Source organism: Palaemon carinicauda, chromosome 16 (assembly GCF_036898095.1).
Source record: "Palaemon carinicauda isolate YSFRI2023 chromosome 16, ASM3689809v2, whole genome shotgun sequence".
Taxonomy (NCBI): domain Eukaryota; kingdom Metazoa; phylum Arthropoda; class Malacostraca; order Decapoda; family Palaemonidae; genus Palaemon; species Palaemon carinicauda.
The window spans coordinates 18,221,811-18,240,322 of record NC_090740.1 but is presented as its reverse complement, the minus strand read 5'-3'; the positions used below and the strand labels follow the sequence as shown (position 1 = coordinate 18,240,322).

The window sequence follows — 18,512 nt, the reverse complement described above, 5'->3', positions numbered from 1 at the left end:
TTACAGAGCTGAATCACCTACTCATGGAACCTAGAGATCACCATTGGTAGGATTCTTGTGAAAACCTGAGGAGCTGTTACCAGACGATAATTTATACCTTGGTAAGCATTGGCTCTGAAACCTGGACACAGATGGGAAAGACATTGTTGTTGGCATGAGGAGTTCAAACTGCATGAAACCTGAGACCTTGGTACTCTATGGAGAGACCAGACCCATACTGGAAACCTATTACCTGGATTTGGCCTATGGGATGTGGAGGATGAAGCTTGGAGAAGTCTTTTTTAACAGATAAGAGCCCCTTGAGACCATACAGGAAAATCTTGCTCCCAAAACAGAGAACCAACTTTTCTGAGAAGAGGAACTTGTCCAGTATATCTGCCTTCCTAGCTCCCAGAGGTGATGGAGGAAATAAAGCTCAGGGTAGCCGGTAATATTTATCTGAAAAGGATACACAATTACAATCCAAATGAGTTTCTGCCCACATGGGAAATGTTCAAAATATATTTCATTTACAGGAACCAAACTATTTGAAACATCTTTATTAGAAACTTACAATATTTGTTATTGATTGATCTAAAGAAACAATAAAGTACCATTGTTCCTGGATAAAAAAAAATATATGACATAGTCTTGTGTTTGTTGTGTCTATTTTTATGCTGTTCTTGGGAGGTGTTTTGGTGGCCAGAACATTGTGTGAGACATTAGGTGACAGTTCTTACACCTTATATGAATACATTCCCCAGGAGACATAGGATATGAAGTAATAATTCCTTACAAGAGTTAACCATCCTTCTTGCTGAGGATATGTCCTCCAGTGAAGGGTCCTTATGTAACAGGGAGCTAGTGTGACCAAGAATCTACTCCTGTAAACTAAAATGAGAGCTGACTCCCCGCAGTACCTCTCCTAGGTGTCCCATTTTTAGGGGAAGTGAAGCTGGGACATCTTAGATAATAACTAAATGGTCTTGGAGTGCTTCCCTTGCTTGATGTTACTTTCTCAGACATCTCTTTTGGTGACTGAACTCCAATTGTGCACCAAGTTCATTACCTCCTTGAATAATATCTTATTTACTACTCCTTGAGATTCACCATGCTCCTTCCAGGAATGTATTAGGCTTAAGACAGGGAAGTTTAGCCTAACTCAGGATCAATCTCTCCCTCCCAGGAGAGGGAGGATGTAAAGGACGAGCAAGAGAAATCAGGGCATACAAAATGCATAGGGGGAGGGAAACACCAGTGAGAGGAACATAAAAAATAGAAAGGCCCTGAGGGAGATGAATCTCTCTCCCCTACTAAGAGTGTGCCTTTTAAGCTAACTTTCTGATGAGGTGATGTGTAATGTTCCTGCTGGAAGGGGGAGGTAGATCTACCGGAAGAGCTTATCGCCATACAAACTAACGGATGAATGGAGAACTCCAAGGCTCACCCCACAATGAGGGAGCCACTAGATGGCCTGGACCTTTTCATGGAAATTTCCTCTTCTGATGAGGCCTCACCCTATGCAGCTCTGAGTTAGCGTTTGCTTATCATCTGAAGATCTATTTCCCTTTTTCTTCTCTGCCCAGATATTGTTTTTGGCCTGAAGACTTCAAAAGGGAGAAATCCAAGTGGTTAGCAAGTCTCCCAGGTGAAATGATATTGGGAAATCCTATACTGGTCCTTGGAGATGGGCAGCAAGGGTGGAGACATGTGACAGGGCTGCCCAAGAACAAGAAATGCAGCAATAATGGACAAGCTCAAGGAAGTTGTACTTTGAACAAAGTTACCAAAAAATGCTCATAAAGGTAGCTTCAATTTCTCAGTAAAACTTCATGCAATCCGAAAGCAGAGAGTTTGCAAACCAAGAGGACAAGCCAGGACAAGAAAAGACTTGTCAGCGTGAGTTAGGGAATGGTAGAGGTAACATGCTGTCATCCTAATGAATTACAGAGAATGGGTTACAGAAGCAAGACTCTCACTCATGTGCTGTGAAACTGCTATGTACTTAGAAGTCCCTACAAGAGGTTCCTCTTACACCTAGGAGGTGAAGTAGCAGGCAAGGTTAGCCAAAACAGTGGATCTGAGGAGTAAAAGTCAGCTAAAGTACTGGAGTCTGAGGGAGAAGCAGGCCGAAGGGGAGTCATTGAGGGTGAAGCCAACCAAAGTACAGGAGTCTCTGAGGGAGAAGCAGGTCAAAAGGGAGTCATTAAGGGTGAAGCCAGCCAAAGTACAAGAGTCGTTGAGGGAGAAGCAAGCCGCAGGGAAGTCATTAAGGGAGAAGCAAACCAAAAGGGAGTTGTTGAAGGAGAAGCAGGCTAACCTAAAGGGGAGTTGTTGAAAAAGTAGGCTAAACCAAAGGGGAGTCGTTGAGGGAGAGACAAGCCAAAGGGCAGTCGTTGATGGAGAAGGGAGCCAAAGCACGAGACACTGTCCGAAGGAATGCTCATTTAGCCTACACATTTCTTCAACCTCTGAGCATGAAGGAACAGTCTCCTCAATAGTTAGTATAACTCCAATTCCCCAACCAATGGTGCAAGAAGGGCTACCCTTTACCATGGTGTCGCAAGGAAGTCTTCTTTCCTTAAGAAGAACGACTGATGACCTCTGGCTTGGAATTTTGGAAATTCAGAATATTGCATTTTTCAAATGATTTTATAAGGAAATAAATTTGTTTTATTGCTAATAAAAAAATTTCTACATATTTATCTATGTGTCTGGTCCAATACAAAACCCTTTTCTGAGCTGGGTAGCAGTCCCAACTTCTCAGCAAAAAAATTCAATGAAATATATTTATCTTAGTATTCCATACGCAGTAATTCCACCATTTTCTATAATTTTCTGAGGAATATATCCATTTTCTTATATACTATATAATGCTCCTGAATAAATATTCATTGCAGGTCCCTTTATTATATATATTCTTCTTATTTCTTTATCTGGTTGTTTATATATTTACAATTTTTATGTTATGGTTATGGTGAAAGATGCACAAATTATCTAAGACGATAACTAAATAGGCCAAAAGTATAAAATTTGCCCAGGAAAATAAAGATGAGAATATATTATATAAGCCCGTATTGCTTATATATATGTATTGTATCTGGTACATGTGTATAAATATGTGTTGGGAGCAATATTTTTGGATTTAAGGGAAGGGGCTCACCACTAGTTGGTAAATCACTAATATATGATTGATTATGTTCTTATGATTTCTAGTGGGGATGAAAATTACCACTAAAAACCCATACCATCCTTACACATACTAAAGTCTATGTAGTCAATCTCTACAAAAATCTTTGAGGACCAATTTCTGAAAATATGAAATATTAAGAAAAAATTTGCTACTAATTCTTAATATTGACTGATTTTTGTCTTTAAAACATGAAAAATATGGAATTTTATAGCCTACATTCTGTACTTAGAATTTTATTACAAACAAAAAACATGCAAATGAGAAATAGTGACCTTTAAAGGTAAAATGTATATTGACAAAATATATATGAAAAGTTAGAATGCTAAAACAATTTCCAATCTAAATTTTTTTGCATAAAATTATCTTTCACATGGTTTAAAAAAAATTGGTTGAGAAAAAAAATGGAGATGGAATTTGTAGCAACCACAAAATATTGATTTAATAGGGCAGAGTCCCATTCCTTAATGAAAGGCAGAAGAAATTAGTTGAGAAAACTCATCAGTTGACAAAGTTGAAAAAATAAAATATAAAAAGATCTTTGATGTCTTGTATTTAGGTCTATAAAGTTTACTTTGAACAATCATAAAACAATCTTGAATATGCCCTCCATATGCCAAGCACAAGTAATTTCAGGCCTGCACTATATTCAGTGATACAAAGGATACAATTGGGGTCTTTGTCTAAGGAGAAAATACACATCACAGCCTTGCCTTTAAGTTGAGGCCTTTCCAAATGGTTATTAAATACCTCAATAGTCACTGAAAGCCTAGGACTAATCACAAGAGGATTCATCACCACTAACATGGCTATCTCACCTTGTTGCTCCTTCCTAGCTTTAAGGAAGGTCACACAAAGAGCAAACATGGATATTAGGGAAATACTTAGCTAGGGAAATCCTAAATTACCACAACTAAAATGACACAGATTGCGATTATAGTTATTAGCATATGGAGATCTACTATATAACTCTATTAAAGATTCGTGGATTTTTCACTCTGGTGGCGTTCTTGATTCCCCACCTCCTCACATTATCTTTCCTTTCCCTTTTACCTCTCCTACTCTACTGTGTACTACATATTTCTATTGTAATAACATGATACTATCTGTCATAATAATAGTCATAAGATAATAATAATAAAGCAGCAAACATACAAATGTACACTAACTTTATTGTTAATGCCTGCAAAACACAGTACTGTATTCTGTGATAAAACTACATGTAGAGAAATATTAAAAATAAAAATGAATAAAAGAGGCTTTAAAACAGAGTATGTTCAAGTAAAATTCAATACATAATACAGTATTAAATATTCTCTCTCTCTCTCTCTCTCTCTCTCTCTCTCTCTCTCTCTCTCTCTCTCTCTCTCTCTCTCTGTAAAAAAATTTAAAATATAATTGTTCTTATAAAATTATCATATGCTTCAATAATTTTCATTTAGATAAAGAGTCATTTCATGTTTTCAAAAATAAGGTGATTAGAATTTACATACCATTTCTGATAATCTGATAATCTTTGTTAAATAAAAATTACCATTTTTCTAAAAGAAAAACAAGGCTCTTCAAGGACATACCATGATAAGTTAATAAACTGTGTTCAATTCTATACAACATTCTTTTTAGTTTTTGTATTGCAACAAAAACAAAACATTTCCTTGCTTTTAAAACTCGTTCTCCCCACTGCAGTCAGAATAAAAGTCAACGTTTTGCCATCTAGCCTTCATCGAGCAAACTGGCTGTAAAGTATCTTTTTTAGACAAATATGGAAAAAGAATGCTTTTGTAATACAAATAAGTACTAAGAATGTTTAGTATAGATGGATATATTTTGTTATTATGTTGTCATGTCTTTGAAAAGTTTTCTTTTAAAAAAAAAATGCCTATTTTCATTAACAGCAAAAGTTTTATGCAAATTCTAATTTCATTATCTTTCAGCAAGAAATGACACATTTTCTAAAAGAAAGTTATTCAAGCATTTGATAATAAACAATTGAATATTTTCATTTTTTCAAGGGTGTAAAAGTACAAGTTTGTATACTATTGTACTGTACAATTACAGTACAAAGAGTGAACTGCAAAAAAAATGTCGGTTATCTAAAGCGTTAGTCAACCATACGAAAGCTGGGGTCAGTTGGTGAGGATTGTGTTGAGTTATCTTACCCTAGGGGACCAATTCTTTTGTGGATTTTCACTCTTTGCTATGACCTCTGTTGCCTAAACCCCACGAACTTTGAGGGGTGACTGTAGCTTTTAAACTACCACGAAACACTACATAAATCCTTTAAACAAAACACAGCATAGGCTAAGGTTTGAGAATGAAAAGTATTTTGTAACAGTTAAAACTTGCCAAAAATATTTTTGCCGAAAGCTCACTCAGTTAGTAATGAAAAAATGAATAGAGTGAAAAAACTTAGCTTTAGAATGTGGCACAAAGCATAGTGATGCAGACAACTGGAAGCAGCATTTGCACTGCTTACAAGTTAGAGTTGATACAGTAGATGGGATGAGGTACAGAACACCAACTAGATCAGGTCAGTACTGTTGTGGTCTGGCATTTGATTTGACCTTTTGATGAGACTGGACACCATTCAAGGGTGGATAAAAGCAACTAATGATTAATGGGTTGTATTGAACAACTCATTAATAAATAAATTCATAATGTATTATCAAATATTACATTAACTCATGATTACGCTTTCTACTGATTAAAGAGGGCAATAAATACCTGAGATCAAAATATCACATTAGTCCATGTATGATCTGATGACTAAAATTAAAATCATGTAAACCTGTTCATAAAAATACTAAACAAGAACACCATCACTATTTTAATAAACAAGGTAGATATATCTGAAAAAAGTTATCAGTTAAACAAAACCTAGTAAGAAAAAATGAGTTATTCCTCCTGCATGCTTGTTTACTCTCTGATCACTTATCCTCCCTAAAAACAACTAGAAATTTTGCTCCCTACCCAAAGGAAGGGTAGCCTACTACCAAGATTAGTGTAACCGAAGCTGTTTGATGAGACTGAGAGCATTGCAAGAAGACAATCATCGCCCCTTTTATCATAGTGATAGGCAAATTAGACAAACTGTCATGAGCCCTACGTCTAAAACCAGCCTACTCCTGGAATCTATGGGCTACTTTTTTTAAGAGAGACTTACATATCAATATGAGGATATTGTTATTTCTTAGCTTCAAAGATTACCAGGTAGTTGGAAAAACCACCACAGCTCCATAACAGGTTTTCAAAATAACCTTAATGCATGCAATGGTATCCCTTCTTAATAACCTAGTCTAGACAGTGAAAAGTGAAAGAGAGGTTAAACAGCAAGGTAGGAAACTGTTGATAATATATGAAGGAGGTTAAGTAATAATAAGAAATAGCAACAACATTTTTCTGAGAGACATTTTGAGTCAAACTGCAGAATAAAATAACCCCCCAATCCAAGAGTATTCTTGTCCATCACAAAACTTCAACATGGAAAATAATGTTCCATGTTGAAGCTGAAAACTGCATGAAGGCAATCTCTTATAAAGAGGGAATACCAAAGTTAAGGATAAGGAATTTAACAACCTCAGTTTTTTTTCAATAGCTCAAGAAAAAGGTAATCTTCTGAGGACCAAACAGAAAACAAATATTCATATCATTGCAAAATATTTTCTTCTTTTTTCAACCTTATTAGTCACACTATATAATAAGGTTACGTACTCGAATCAACTTTCTCCACCTATTTCTATTCATTGCATCTTCTTTCCCAAATCCCATTCCACCCATAACCTTCATCACTACATCCACCCATTCATCTTATATTTTAACTCTTCCTCCTTTTCAGTAGTGATGTTCAAGCAAGCCATATTACCATCCTCATCTTGGTTCTTTCTAACAGTCGCTCTTCTTTTCTCTCAAGTGCCCGAGTTTCTATCCTATATAATAGTGTGGGCCTGACAACTATCTTATAGATCTTCAATTTGAGTCTCAACCTCTTCGCTACGATGACAACATTTTATGTTAAAACATGCCTGATAATACACTCTGTAATGTCCGGATACGTCATCATCATCATTATTATTATTACAGGCTAAGCTACAAAACAGTATAGCACATGACTGTATCTCGCACACAGTTCACGCTCGGGAAATTTCAAGAGAAAATCTCCTCTCCCTAATATTAGCCCCTCTTCCTCCTTTCCTTAGCCAACCAACAAAGGTTTTGGGATGCTAGCCTTTATTTCTGAATGTGTAAGAGCCATTTAAGTCTGTTTTTTTATTACCATATAATAATCACACCACTCTCTCTCTAGCCAATGGCAACATTCCCTACCTGAGGCATTACTCAAATCCCCCTAGACACCCCCAGCTTGGAGACATAAGGATCTTCACATCTCACCTCACCCCAACTGAAATACTTGCGATTCTAGTCCTTATTCATGATTATGTAAGGTCTATTTTAGTGTATTTCAATATCCTACTCTGACTACCACAAGTCCCACTCATAACAAGATAAAAATGCTTTAACAGCAATACAAGTTGCTGACACACAACGAGATTTGTCTTTTCTATTTTATTCCTTTTTTATCAGCTATCATTTCTACATTATGTCTTATATATTTCACATTAGTATCGTTCATTGTTTTCACGAGTAAGAATTATTCTACTGTCATTATTTCCATTTATTGCCATTCTATGCAGTATTCATCATGTTCTTACATGCGCAGTCTCTATTTCTAAGCTCTTGAAATACCCAAAACAGGAATGACCCAGTTCATAGTAACAGTCATGTGCAGGGTAGAATGACAGACGAACGAATAAACCTTATGTCTAATAAACTAAATTTATATTACGTCTCTCTTTCTCTCTCTCTCTCTCTCTTGCAGGTCCAGAAATGTTTCTTTTGTCATCAGTTTTTTGTTTATCGTATACCTTATAAATTATGCATTATTGAATATTTCTTGTTTCATAGGAAAGAAATGAATATTCTTATTACATTTCTGTACAATTTAAAGTCCATTATTACAGACGGGTTGATTGATATCTTTCGATGGCTATTCATCATGGAATTACGGAATAATATACTGTAGTTGCTTCAATGAATATAAAGTTTTTTGCACATAAAATCACAGAAATTTACCATTACTTTAGAGAAAATTATATAAAACAAATTTCTGGAACATTATTCTATAATCACTTCACAATAAATGGAAAAAATATTTTGATTGTTTAGAGTGAAATACATTTTAAAATAAAGCAAACTTTTGAAAAATTTGTTCTACAATCACCAGTAAAACAAATAAACATGGAAATGTAGCTTATTATAGAGTATCCGAGCAAGTATAAATGATGGTAACAAATCTCTTACATAGCTTGAGCAGCGGATCCGCGGCCTCGTATCGACGGGGTTAATAGCATTTTCTTGTCTAAAACAACTTCAGTTACTTCTCTCAATTTATGCCATGATTCTTTCACTCTCTGTCTCACTACTTTCTCAGTACTGCCATACTGTTATTATTGATCCCAAGTGGTTAAACTTAATGTTCTCTTTTAGCACTGTAACATCTTTCACTTGAATGTTTATTTCTTTATGTTCTCCTCTACTACTAACGATTAGCTCCGTTTTGTCAATGTTCACCTTGAATCCTTTCCTTTCTAGGGCCCCTTTTTGTGCTGAGAACCTGTCTTACAGTTGTTCTTCTGTGTCTGATATAATGACCAAATCATTACCAAACCAAATATTAGTTCCTGTAGTTCTTTAATTCTTATAAGTGTCTATAATGACTAAAAACGGGAAAAGACTCAGAGCAGATCCCTAATGTAAGCCAATAATAAACCTTTCCTTAGGACAGAAATACTTTCTCAGTATACTGAGACAATGTAATCTTGACATATTTCTAAAAAGTGAATTTGCAATCAAGAATGACATATAGAACTTAAAATGAATTGCATGTATTAAAGAAACTTTCAATGAAAAGATCTGGTTCATGAAAAGGGGGGGGGGGGAAATCTAGTGTTGTAAGCAGCTAACTTGTTTTCAAGAACACAATAAATATTGTGCATATAAGAAAAATATAGGGTCAAGAAAAATATCCTTTCAAACACCACAGGTAATTTTAGTAGTCACTATTGGCCTGTAAACATTACTCTGAAATCTAGAATTTATAAATTTAATAGTATTCCAGTACTCTGAGATCCATTATGTGGTAATATCCCTGACTGGTGACGGCCAGACTGGCATTCCAGTCCAGCTCAAACTCATAAATTCCATTAGTAGCTACAACCTTACCATCCTTTTGAGCTAGAAATGGGAGGTTTTGGGGTGCCTATGTGTCTATCTACTAAGTCATCAGCAGCCATTGCCTGGCCCTCCCTGGTCCCAGCTTAGATGCAGAAGGGGTTTGGGCACTGATCATATGTATACATGGTCAGTCTCTTAGGTATTGTCTTGCTTGCCAGACAATATCACTTTCTCTTGACTCAGTCATTCATGAGCAGCTTTTAAACGTTTAAACTCTCATCCGTCTTAATTTGGAAACAAGATAAACAAGGCACAAGCAGGTTGAAATTGAGGCAAATCACATAACCCTTATGAACATGATTTAAGAATTTTTGTACAAAAGTAAAAACTATAAGAAAAGCATCACAAGTACCCCAGCCCTTGCAAATGACAAGCTATAAAATCGGGAACAGATAATTACAGTATGTTCAAACTTTAAATGAATTATAAAAATGAGTTGGTAATTGGCAGAACTGGGGCTATCCACAACCACCTTTACCTAATAGAATATCATTATTAAATTGCTAACAAGTAAAATCTGAACTGTTTCTAAATAACTTCTAATAAATATTATGAATAATATGAGTTAGGTTATCAACAATTTTCATAGGAAGGGAAAATGACATTTGGGTTTACACCTGAATAAGCACCATTGAATTAATATCATGTTTCAACAACCAGCAAACTATCAAGGCATGGCCACATAACATCCAAGCTTAACATATTCCTACATAATAGAACAAGGAAATATGAAATAATCAAAGTACAAGTTTAAAAGCAGTGATAAGAAGTGCAGTTCTGTCTTCAGGGAAGACCCCATTTTAATGTGATTTGGCAAGCACATTGATATTTAAGTTACAGTTAGAGTGTTGTTCCTTATAGGACATTAACTTCATTACACAGCTGTTGAAGAACTTACAAATATTACCTACAATTTTATCAGTTTTGTACTTTGCATTCAGTAAAACAATTCAGATGTCATACCTTGCTTTTAGAAGATTGATAAGAACTTGCCGACTCTGTACTGTCATGGAAGTCCACCAATCGGTTCTTCCTAATATTTTCAAGACATACGTCCCTCTCAATAAACACATAATTGTGTCTTCACTGAGATCTTTCTGTAATCCAATTCTAAGTTCCTCTAAGTAATGGAGACCATTTCTTTGGACAGGATAAAATAGCTGAGGAATACAAAAATAACTTACTTGTACATACATGTAGGAAATCTACTGGTCACATATTTATAACTGTTGTATATAAAATTATATATAAAACTGCACAATGAATGAATGATTAATCATCTGGCATCATAACATATATAACCATTGATGCTGACTGGAGTAAGATTAATTAGGAGTCAGTAACTATAAAAAGATAAATAACTTATTTATATAAAAAAAACATTTCCAACTGTATGTATCTTGGAAAATGAGTAAGAACGCCAGCTTCTGATATGAACTTGAAAATGCCAATGATCACACCAAACAGCTCCTCCAAGAACCTTGGTGAGCATGTACCAGAAATCCCCACCATAAGCTTTACAGAGGAATCATTCTCAGATTTCCACAAATATGACATTCATTCAGTAAATACTAAATAGCCAGGGGAACCAAACAATCATCACACAATGGTTGGCACCAGCCAGTCATCCACAACTTGTGTGTGAAATAAGTGAGCCCAATACTTAGTCAAAGGAGGGCAGTTTCCCACCTTCTAGTAAAACACTTGTGATCTTCATTTTTACTGACCCACAGAATTGCAATGTTGTTAGCAAATATCAACATGACATTCTTTTACATTAGCCAAAATTAGGAAAAATAGATATTAAATCTAATAGAAGACAAAAACAACTACATGGTATATATTATAGATAAAAATAAATTAAGAGATAAAAATCTATGATACATAGAAATTTTAAATTTCATCTATCAAACCTATGATTCTTAAAGACATTAAAATCTTAAAAATGTAGAAACTCTCAAAATCTAGTAAAATGTCAAACAAACTTTACTGATCAAATCATAAATATCTTTGTCTTCTCTTTTAAAAGCTTTACAATTACAAAAATATGTAGTACTTCCTTCATAAGGTGTGCACATTAAAAATCCAAGGGTCAATCTTGTATTACCAATATGCAATCTTGTTAAAACTACTTCATTGGTGTGGGGAGATATGCTAATATGCCAGAGGCAGAGTTTGGTAATGAAGGGGTTAAACACAATACAATCCTACACTACATAACAGTTAGGTCTAAAAAATAAACAAACTGCAACACATGATTTCCATTTGCACCCAGAGCACAAGATAGATCTTTGTCTAAATACAAAATGATATTTCTAGACATGCAAATTATACTCTAATTGAAATTACTAAGATTCAGATGGTTTATATGTTTTTTGGCTGGTACAAATTTTATGCCGTCCTTACTACTCCAGACAGAAAAATCAGTCAAATAATATGATTTCCTAACTATGATAAATTCATATGCTTACCAAATGTAAATCAAGATAATCAGTGTAAAGAGTAAGGCATCTAAGCTGTTTACACCATCCAAGAAGCACATCTAATACATTTTGCAACCCCTGTTCTCTCTGCAAGATACAAAATGAAAATTAATATACAATAACTTAAACTAGAGTTTGAAGCTCATATATTTATGTTTACTCTGAAGTATCAAAAAGTATATACAGAATAAAAAAGGATACAGCAATATATATATATATATATATATATATATATATATATATATATATATATATATATACATATATATATATACATATATATATATATATATACATATATATATGTATATATATATATATATATATATATATATATATATATATATATATATATATATATATATATATATATATAATTTAATAAAGTATGACGTTTAGTATCAAAACATTATTTTTGGTCAAACCTTCATCAAACTCAAAGGGATAAAAAGAGTTAAATTTCATATCTGATTTTCTTTTCATTAAAGTTTGGTCTGACAATGTGATGCTTAATCCACTAGGTTATTAAAGAGTATAGCAAGTTAGTGAAAAGAGTGAGTTCAGAGTGGTTGGATGAAAAGATATAGATTCAGATACTAAATGAATTGAAGTATAAAGATCTATGAGTGAAATTGGAAGAAAATCCTATAATTGCATTATGAAGTAACAGAAATGCTGGATGGTAAGAAGGAAGAAAGGAAGCAAGATAACAGATAGAATAAAATGTTAAAAACTGTATGTGGCAAGAGGACAATGGGATACTGCAAAGACGATCTAGCAATGCTTTCAGTTAACATTACCCTTATATGACGAAAATCAAACAACAAAGCCACATGATGGCATAATTCATCAGTGTATATACCCAAGAGATAGCCGACTGAATTATTCTCAGGGTGATACAGTACCACAAAAGCCCAAGTCCTGATCTGACCCTTAACTTTTTTACCAGGCTGAAGGCCAAGTACATTATTAGAATTACTTTCAGTTAACATTACCCTTATATGACGAAAGTCAAACAACAGAGCCACATGATGGCATAATTTATCAGTGTATATACCCAAGAGATAGCCGACTGAATTATTCTCAGGGTGACACCACAAAAACCCAAGTCCTGATCTGACCCTTAACTTTTTTACCAGGCTGAAGGCCAAGTACATTATTAGAATTACTGTAATATGAAAAAGAAGTTGAGAGAATATATATTCAAGGAAATTAGAGGACTCTCATCAAAACTTTTATTTTTATGTTGCCTAAATAGAAATTTAGGAAGGAGCGCGAGAGCACAAGGGAAAGTATAGCGGGCCACGTGGGATACACGAGTCGGGGACACAAAGGGTCGCACTGAGACAAGGAAAGCGTCAAGATGATATCACGACGCGACCAGAGAACTTACTGAGGGTCGAGACCTAAGCTAACACGCGACCTGGCTCGGGACTAGCCTCAGGGCACGTATCCTTCCGCCTGGGATAGTCCTCACAGAAAACAAAAGTAGGGTAAACTACACAAAACTCTGGTCGGTTGAGAGGAGATTCCAGGTACCTCCTAATAAAGTAGTTCGAGGTAAGTCTCTGTGTTGGAACAAATAGAAATTTAGGAAGGAGGGAACTGAGCTGCTATGGAATGCTTAACCTGAAGGACCCAGATGCAACCTCTACGAGGAAGAGAGATTTGGATTGGTGCTTTCATTGATGAAAGAACAGAAAGCCTCGGGAAGGCACAAAAACTTTTGATAAAGTAAAATACTTGTAAATGTATAAACTTGTTACTATTTATTCACTGTGCACCTACTACCCTAATCAGCCATATTAGTGAATGGCACCAAAAAGTGTTAGAAAGGTAAAGGAGAGATCAATTGATTTCAATTTCCTAAGGTAGGAGATCAGCTTTGATAAGCTAAAAAGATTTAAAACTCTCTTTGAATAAGTAAAAGCCATTCAAAAATATTATTAGTGTTAAATAAAGAACTTTTTGGCAAGGGCTTGTACAGAGCATTATAAACACCTGATAAGAGTAATAAGACATACCAAGATTACTTTTAAAATCCTGAATATTTCTTATAATTGGAAGAGAATGAGGTGTCTATTTCTTGGAGTTCAGAAAACATTTTAATAATAAAATCTAATATTTCCATACCTAACCTTGAATCATAAGCTGTTAATTTAGAAGTGGGGTTTTCACAAACTTAGAATAAATCCAGATACAATACAAATTACTCTCCATGTAATCTCAAACTTGTCTCTGCCAGTATACCATGTCCCTAATTGGTAACTGCATGAGTTGGCTTAGCTGTCTTTGACTTTAGTATCAATATGATTTAGGATGTCGCAATTTATTTCTATAATCATAAACAGCACTTAAGTGAGGAGAAGGGGAGCCGCTTAACATGATTCAGAGGTACTTATAGGAAAAATTCTTTCATAATAAAGTTAGATTTTCCATGACTTTTACCTTCAAATCATATGTTGAATTACATATTTCCCAAGAGAGAAAGTGTAGTGACAGTAATCAATATTGTATGATAATTCTGATCAAACATAACATACAAAATATCGATATAAAAAATTTCATCAAAAATACAAACAACCTCAACTCTACATTCATAAACATATCAGTAAAGACAAGCATGGAATAACTGTTAAGGTAGAGTTGAAACTCAAATTACACAGCGTAGTCTCTCCCTCGCTTACACGAGGACATGATCTAACCCTGTTATAATAAAGCATACAGAAAAGTAAACTAGACACAATTATTGATTAATTGATCTTGAGTTTTCTAGCATTCTGACATCGAAGATTACTGACGCTGATATTTTTTGTTATAAATAAAGAATAAAAGGAAATTCAATCTGAAAATATATCAGCAAAGATGTCCTTATGAAAGTTAAATAGCTTCCAGAAGACCTGCATCTTCAATGAATCTTATAAAAGCAGCATTAAGATCAAGTAATATTAAAATACCACATTTATTTTCATCCATCATTTCCAGCATATTATTTACAACAGAGCAGATGGCTATCTCTGTAGAGTATAATCTTCTGTAAGCAGGCTGGTTGCCTGGCAAAGCTTCTATTCCTTCTAAGAATTACATATTCTAGCACTTTCGAAACAAAGGATTCAAAATTGGTCAATAAGATTTTATTTCTTGATAATCCAGAGCACTTTTCAAAACCGGTATGACTATAGCCATTTTCTCAGATTTGGGAAACTTACTCTCAAAGACGCTTGCATTTGCTATTCTCATAATTATTTTGGCTAGACTAGAAAAGTTTCTTCCTCCAGTTGCTTCAGATATTGGCATTGGATCGATAGCACAGTTTTCTATTCTCTTGATAATCCCGGTGATATCATCTTGTGTTATGTTTTTAAATCTTGTTAATTTCATCTGTGTACTGTATCTGGTGTAGTATTAATCTGATGTTGAATATTTGCAAATGACCTAGTTATATTTTCTATTTTGTTTTTAAAGAATACTGGAAAATGGTTTGCTAGTTCCTGGTCACTGTACCCCTCTGGTAGCCTTTTTACATTTACATTTCCCATTATACCATTTAGGAGACGATATAACTTATTTATGTCTGTTGCTGCTTCGCGGATCTTTCTCTTATAGTATTCTCTTTTTTCCCCTCTTAGTGGGTAGTTGTATTGGCCCATTGCAATTTTGTATTCAGCCCATGTACTTTCAGTTTTTAACCGATTCCACCTTCTTTCTTTGCATCTTTTTTCCCTATTTTCTCTAGAGTTTCGACCCTAGTATTCCTGGCTTGGTACTAGGGGAAGAATCAGTTAGGCCAGTATCTGTTATGGATAGTAAGGGAGGCCTAGTGAAGAACTGCTGGAAATCAGGCATGGAATGTGCTTGCTGGCCAGAATTGAATATTTTTTGCACTAGAGACATCAATATTCCCTTTGATTGTGTAGAATTTGTGAACTATGCTACATTTTCTCAATCATATTGTAGTATTAAGGAACCATTACCTAGAATTTGCCACCAATTTACTCCAAAATAGGTATTACTGTTGATGTACAGTCTCCTTTTAAAAAACTAGTAGAAGCAGTCTTAGATGCTGGGTGATGTCTTAATCACAGTCTTGTAGATTTATCTGTGGCTGGGATTCCAAAAGACTCCCTAACTGGTCAAAAGGGTAAAGAAGGGGTTGGGGTCTATGAGAAATAAGTTGCTAAAAGGGGATTCCTTCTTAACCCAAAGAATGTATTCCTTTTTCAGGAATCTACCCAGAAGAATTTGAGGGATTCAAGGAACTTGAAGGGTTTTGTACGGGCTTTCTCCCAAAGAAATGGGAGGCTTGTTTGGGTATATGCCAATTGGGACACAGTTTTATGTCTGTCCCAGAGTATCTTATCATTGTTTGGTGCCTAGCTGACAATCTTTAGACTGGTGTAAGTCCTGTCTTCTATGGGAGTTGGTGCTGTTGGGGGATCTTGTGGCAAAGTTGTTGTGAAAGCCTACTTATGAAGCTTTACAGAACTTTGTCAAAGTGTAGTTTGATATGAAAGGCCATGTTTTGGCTGAATTCAATATGAAAAGGGTTGAAGTGGAGGAGTTTCTCCACCCTAATCTTCTATATGCATCCCCTTTTCCTCAATCCCTAGTGGATACAGCTTCTGCTAATAGCAAAAAAGCTAATACAATAATTCCCTTTCCCATTGGTGGAGAGAAAGTTTTTGGCCCCTCCCAAGAAGAGGGAGAACTTTTAATTATAAGGCTCCATTACTTAAACAGGAGCAACATTTCACAAGACAACCCGCGAAGAGACCAGAATCACAACCTAAAACCAAATTGCTCCAGCCAGCAAAAAAAGTTCCCTTGAGAGGATAGAAGGCAACAATCCCAGCCTTCTCAGGTTGAGCCCCAATCCCCAGATGCTTCGGTCTTTCTCAGAGAAAAACAATAGCAAATGAAGGAAGCCGAGAGGAGGGAGGGGTACCAATTCATTTCAGTATGGTAAAGGACCTCAACAGTGACTGTATACAGTTTGGGAGTCGTCTCCAGCATTTTTAAGAGCATTGGGATTTTGCTGTGTGGGAATGGAGCATGGTCTCAAAAGGTCTGGGTTGGTCGTAGACTTCCAAACTTCAACTACAACACAAATTCTTTCAGGCAAAAACCCTAGAACTTGACACCTTTGTCATTAAACAGAGAAATGCCAATTTCTACATTTCCAGGCCTGACTTTTCAGTATATCAAAGAGGACTCCCAAATGAGAGAAGTGATCCTCAACCTGTATTGTCACAACAAACATATCAGACGCAACAAATTCAAGATGACTTCCGTTACACATGTCCGCTAATTACAATACCAGATGTTTGAACCTGTACTATAGATCTAAAAGACGATTATTGGCATGTTCATATAGGTTCCCACTTCTGACCTTACCTAGGGTTTTGGCTCGGGTGGAGTACATACAGGTTAAGGTTGTCACAGCCTAGTTTCAGCTTACTTCCCTATTCTTTGATGTGTTGGAGAGTTCAATAGAACTCCAAGGTTGTTCATAAAGCTGACAAAGGCAGTGATCAAACTTCATCAGTTACAAGGAGCTCAGATTATTACCTACTTGGCAGATTAGCTGGTCTAGGAGATGAGAGAGCTATGCCTCACATACAGTATACAAATTGGGTTCTGCAAATTCTGCTGGACCTAGGATTCTTGGTCAATTTAAAAAGTCAAGATTAGTTCCAGAGAGGATATTCCAGTAGCTATGGCTGGACTGGAATATGCCAAAAGCTATTATAAGCCTCATTAAGACATATCGGAAAAAGATTATTTACAAGGTTAATTATTTTCTCCGAAGATCTTGGGCCTCCTTATGTTTGCCTTAATAGTCAACCAAGTTCTGAAGACCAGGCTGATGCTCCTCAATTAGGTCTGGAGGAGAGTAGCTTAGAGGGGATGTCAAGAAAAGTGATCTCAGTGGCTGCAAAAGAATCCTCAGCCCGTGTACCTCACCAAGGTCCCTCTCCATGTCAGTCCCATTGGTCCCTCTCCCAATATCCATGATCCTTCCTCCATACAGATGTATTTTTCCAGCTTTGGGGGTCACTCAAAAGAGGCCTATCTATTTGGGAAATGTTCCCTGCAATTTGCACTTTTTTACATAAATATGTTGGAACTGATGGTAGTGGTCAGTGCAGTAACTCTCCCAAATACTAAGTTCCCTCGAGAGAGGACCTATTCTTCTCTCTGGTCCACCTTTTGGGTTATCTCAACATGGCAATGGACTCCTTCTCCAGACAGATAACTCTGGACAAAAGTACAAACATTAGATCATGGCTTGTTCCAAGAGATCCTCAAGATTATACTGGATCTCCATGTGGACTTGTTCGAAATAAAAGAGAATCACAAACTTTCGCTATACGTAGCTCCAAATATGGATTCCCAGGTAGTGGCAAGGGATGTCCTAAACTTGAACTGGAACAAAGGGGCTTTAATTTATCCATTCCCTCCAATGACCATGATTTTGAAGGTTTTGAAGATTCTACAAAAATTTTTGGGGACAGCGGTGCTAGTGGAGGTGCATTGAGTAACTGGCCCATGTTTCCACTACTTCATGG

General features: G+C 35.6%; 1 protein-coding gene across 3 annotated transcripts in view; it reads right to left on the bottom strand.

The window, feature by feature from the left end:
- Positions 1–18,512, bottom strand: part of HSPBAP1 (HSPB1 associated protein 1) — a 112,767-nt gene that overhangs the window by 9,749 nt on the left and 84,506 nt on the right. For all 3 annotated transcript variants that reach the window (XM_068389631.1, XM_068389630.1, XM_068389632.1), the window contains 2 exons: positions 11,932–12,030; positions 10,424–10,620 (listed from right to left, as the gene is read on the bottom strand). In XM_068389631.1, the coding sequence (XP_068245732.1) occupies positions 10,424–10,620; positions 11,932–12,030 (296 nt within the window). The remainder of the gene's footprint in view (positions 1–10,423; positions 10,621–11,931; positions 12,031–18,512) is intronic.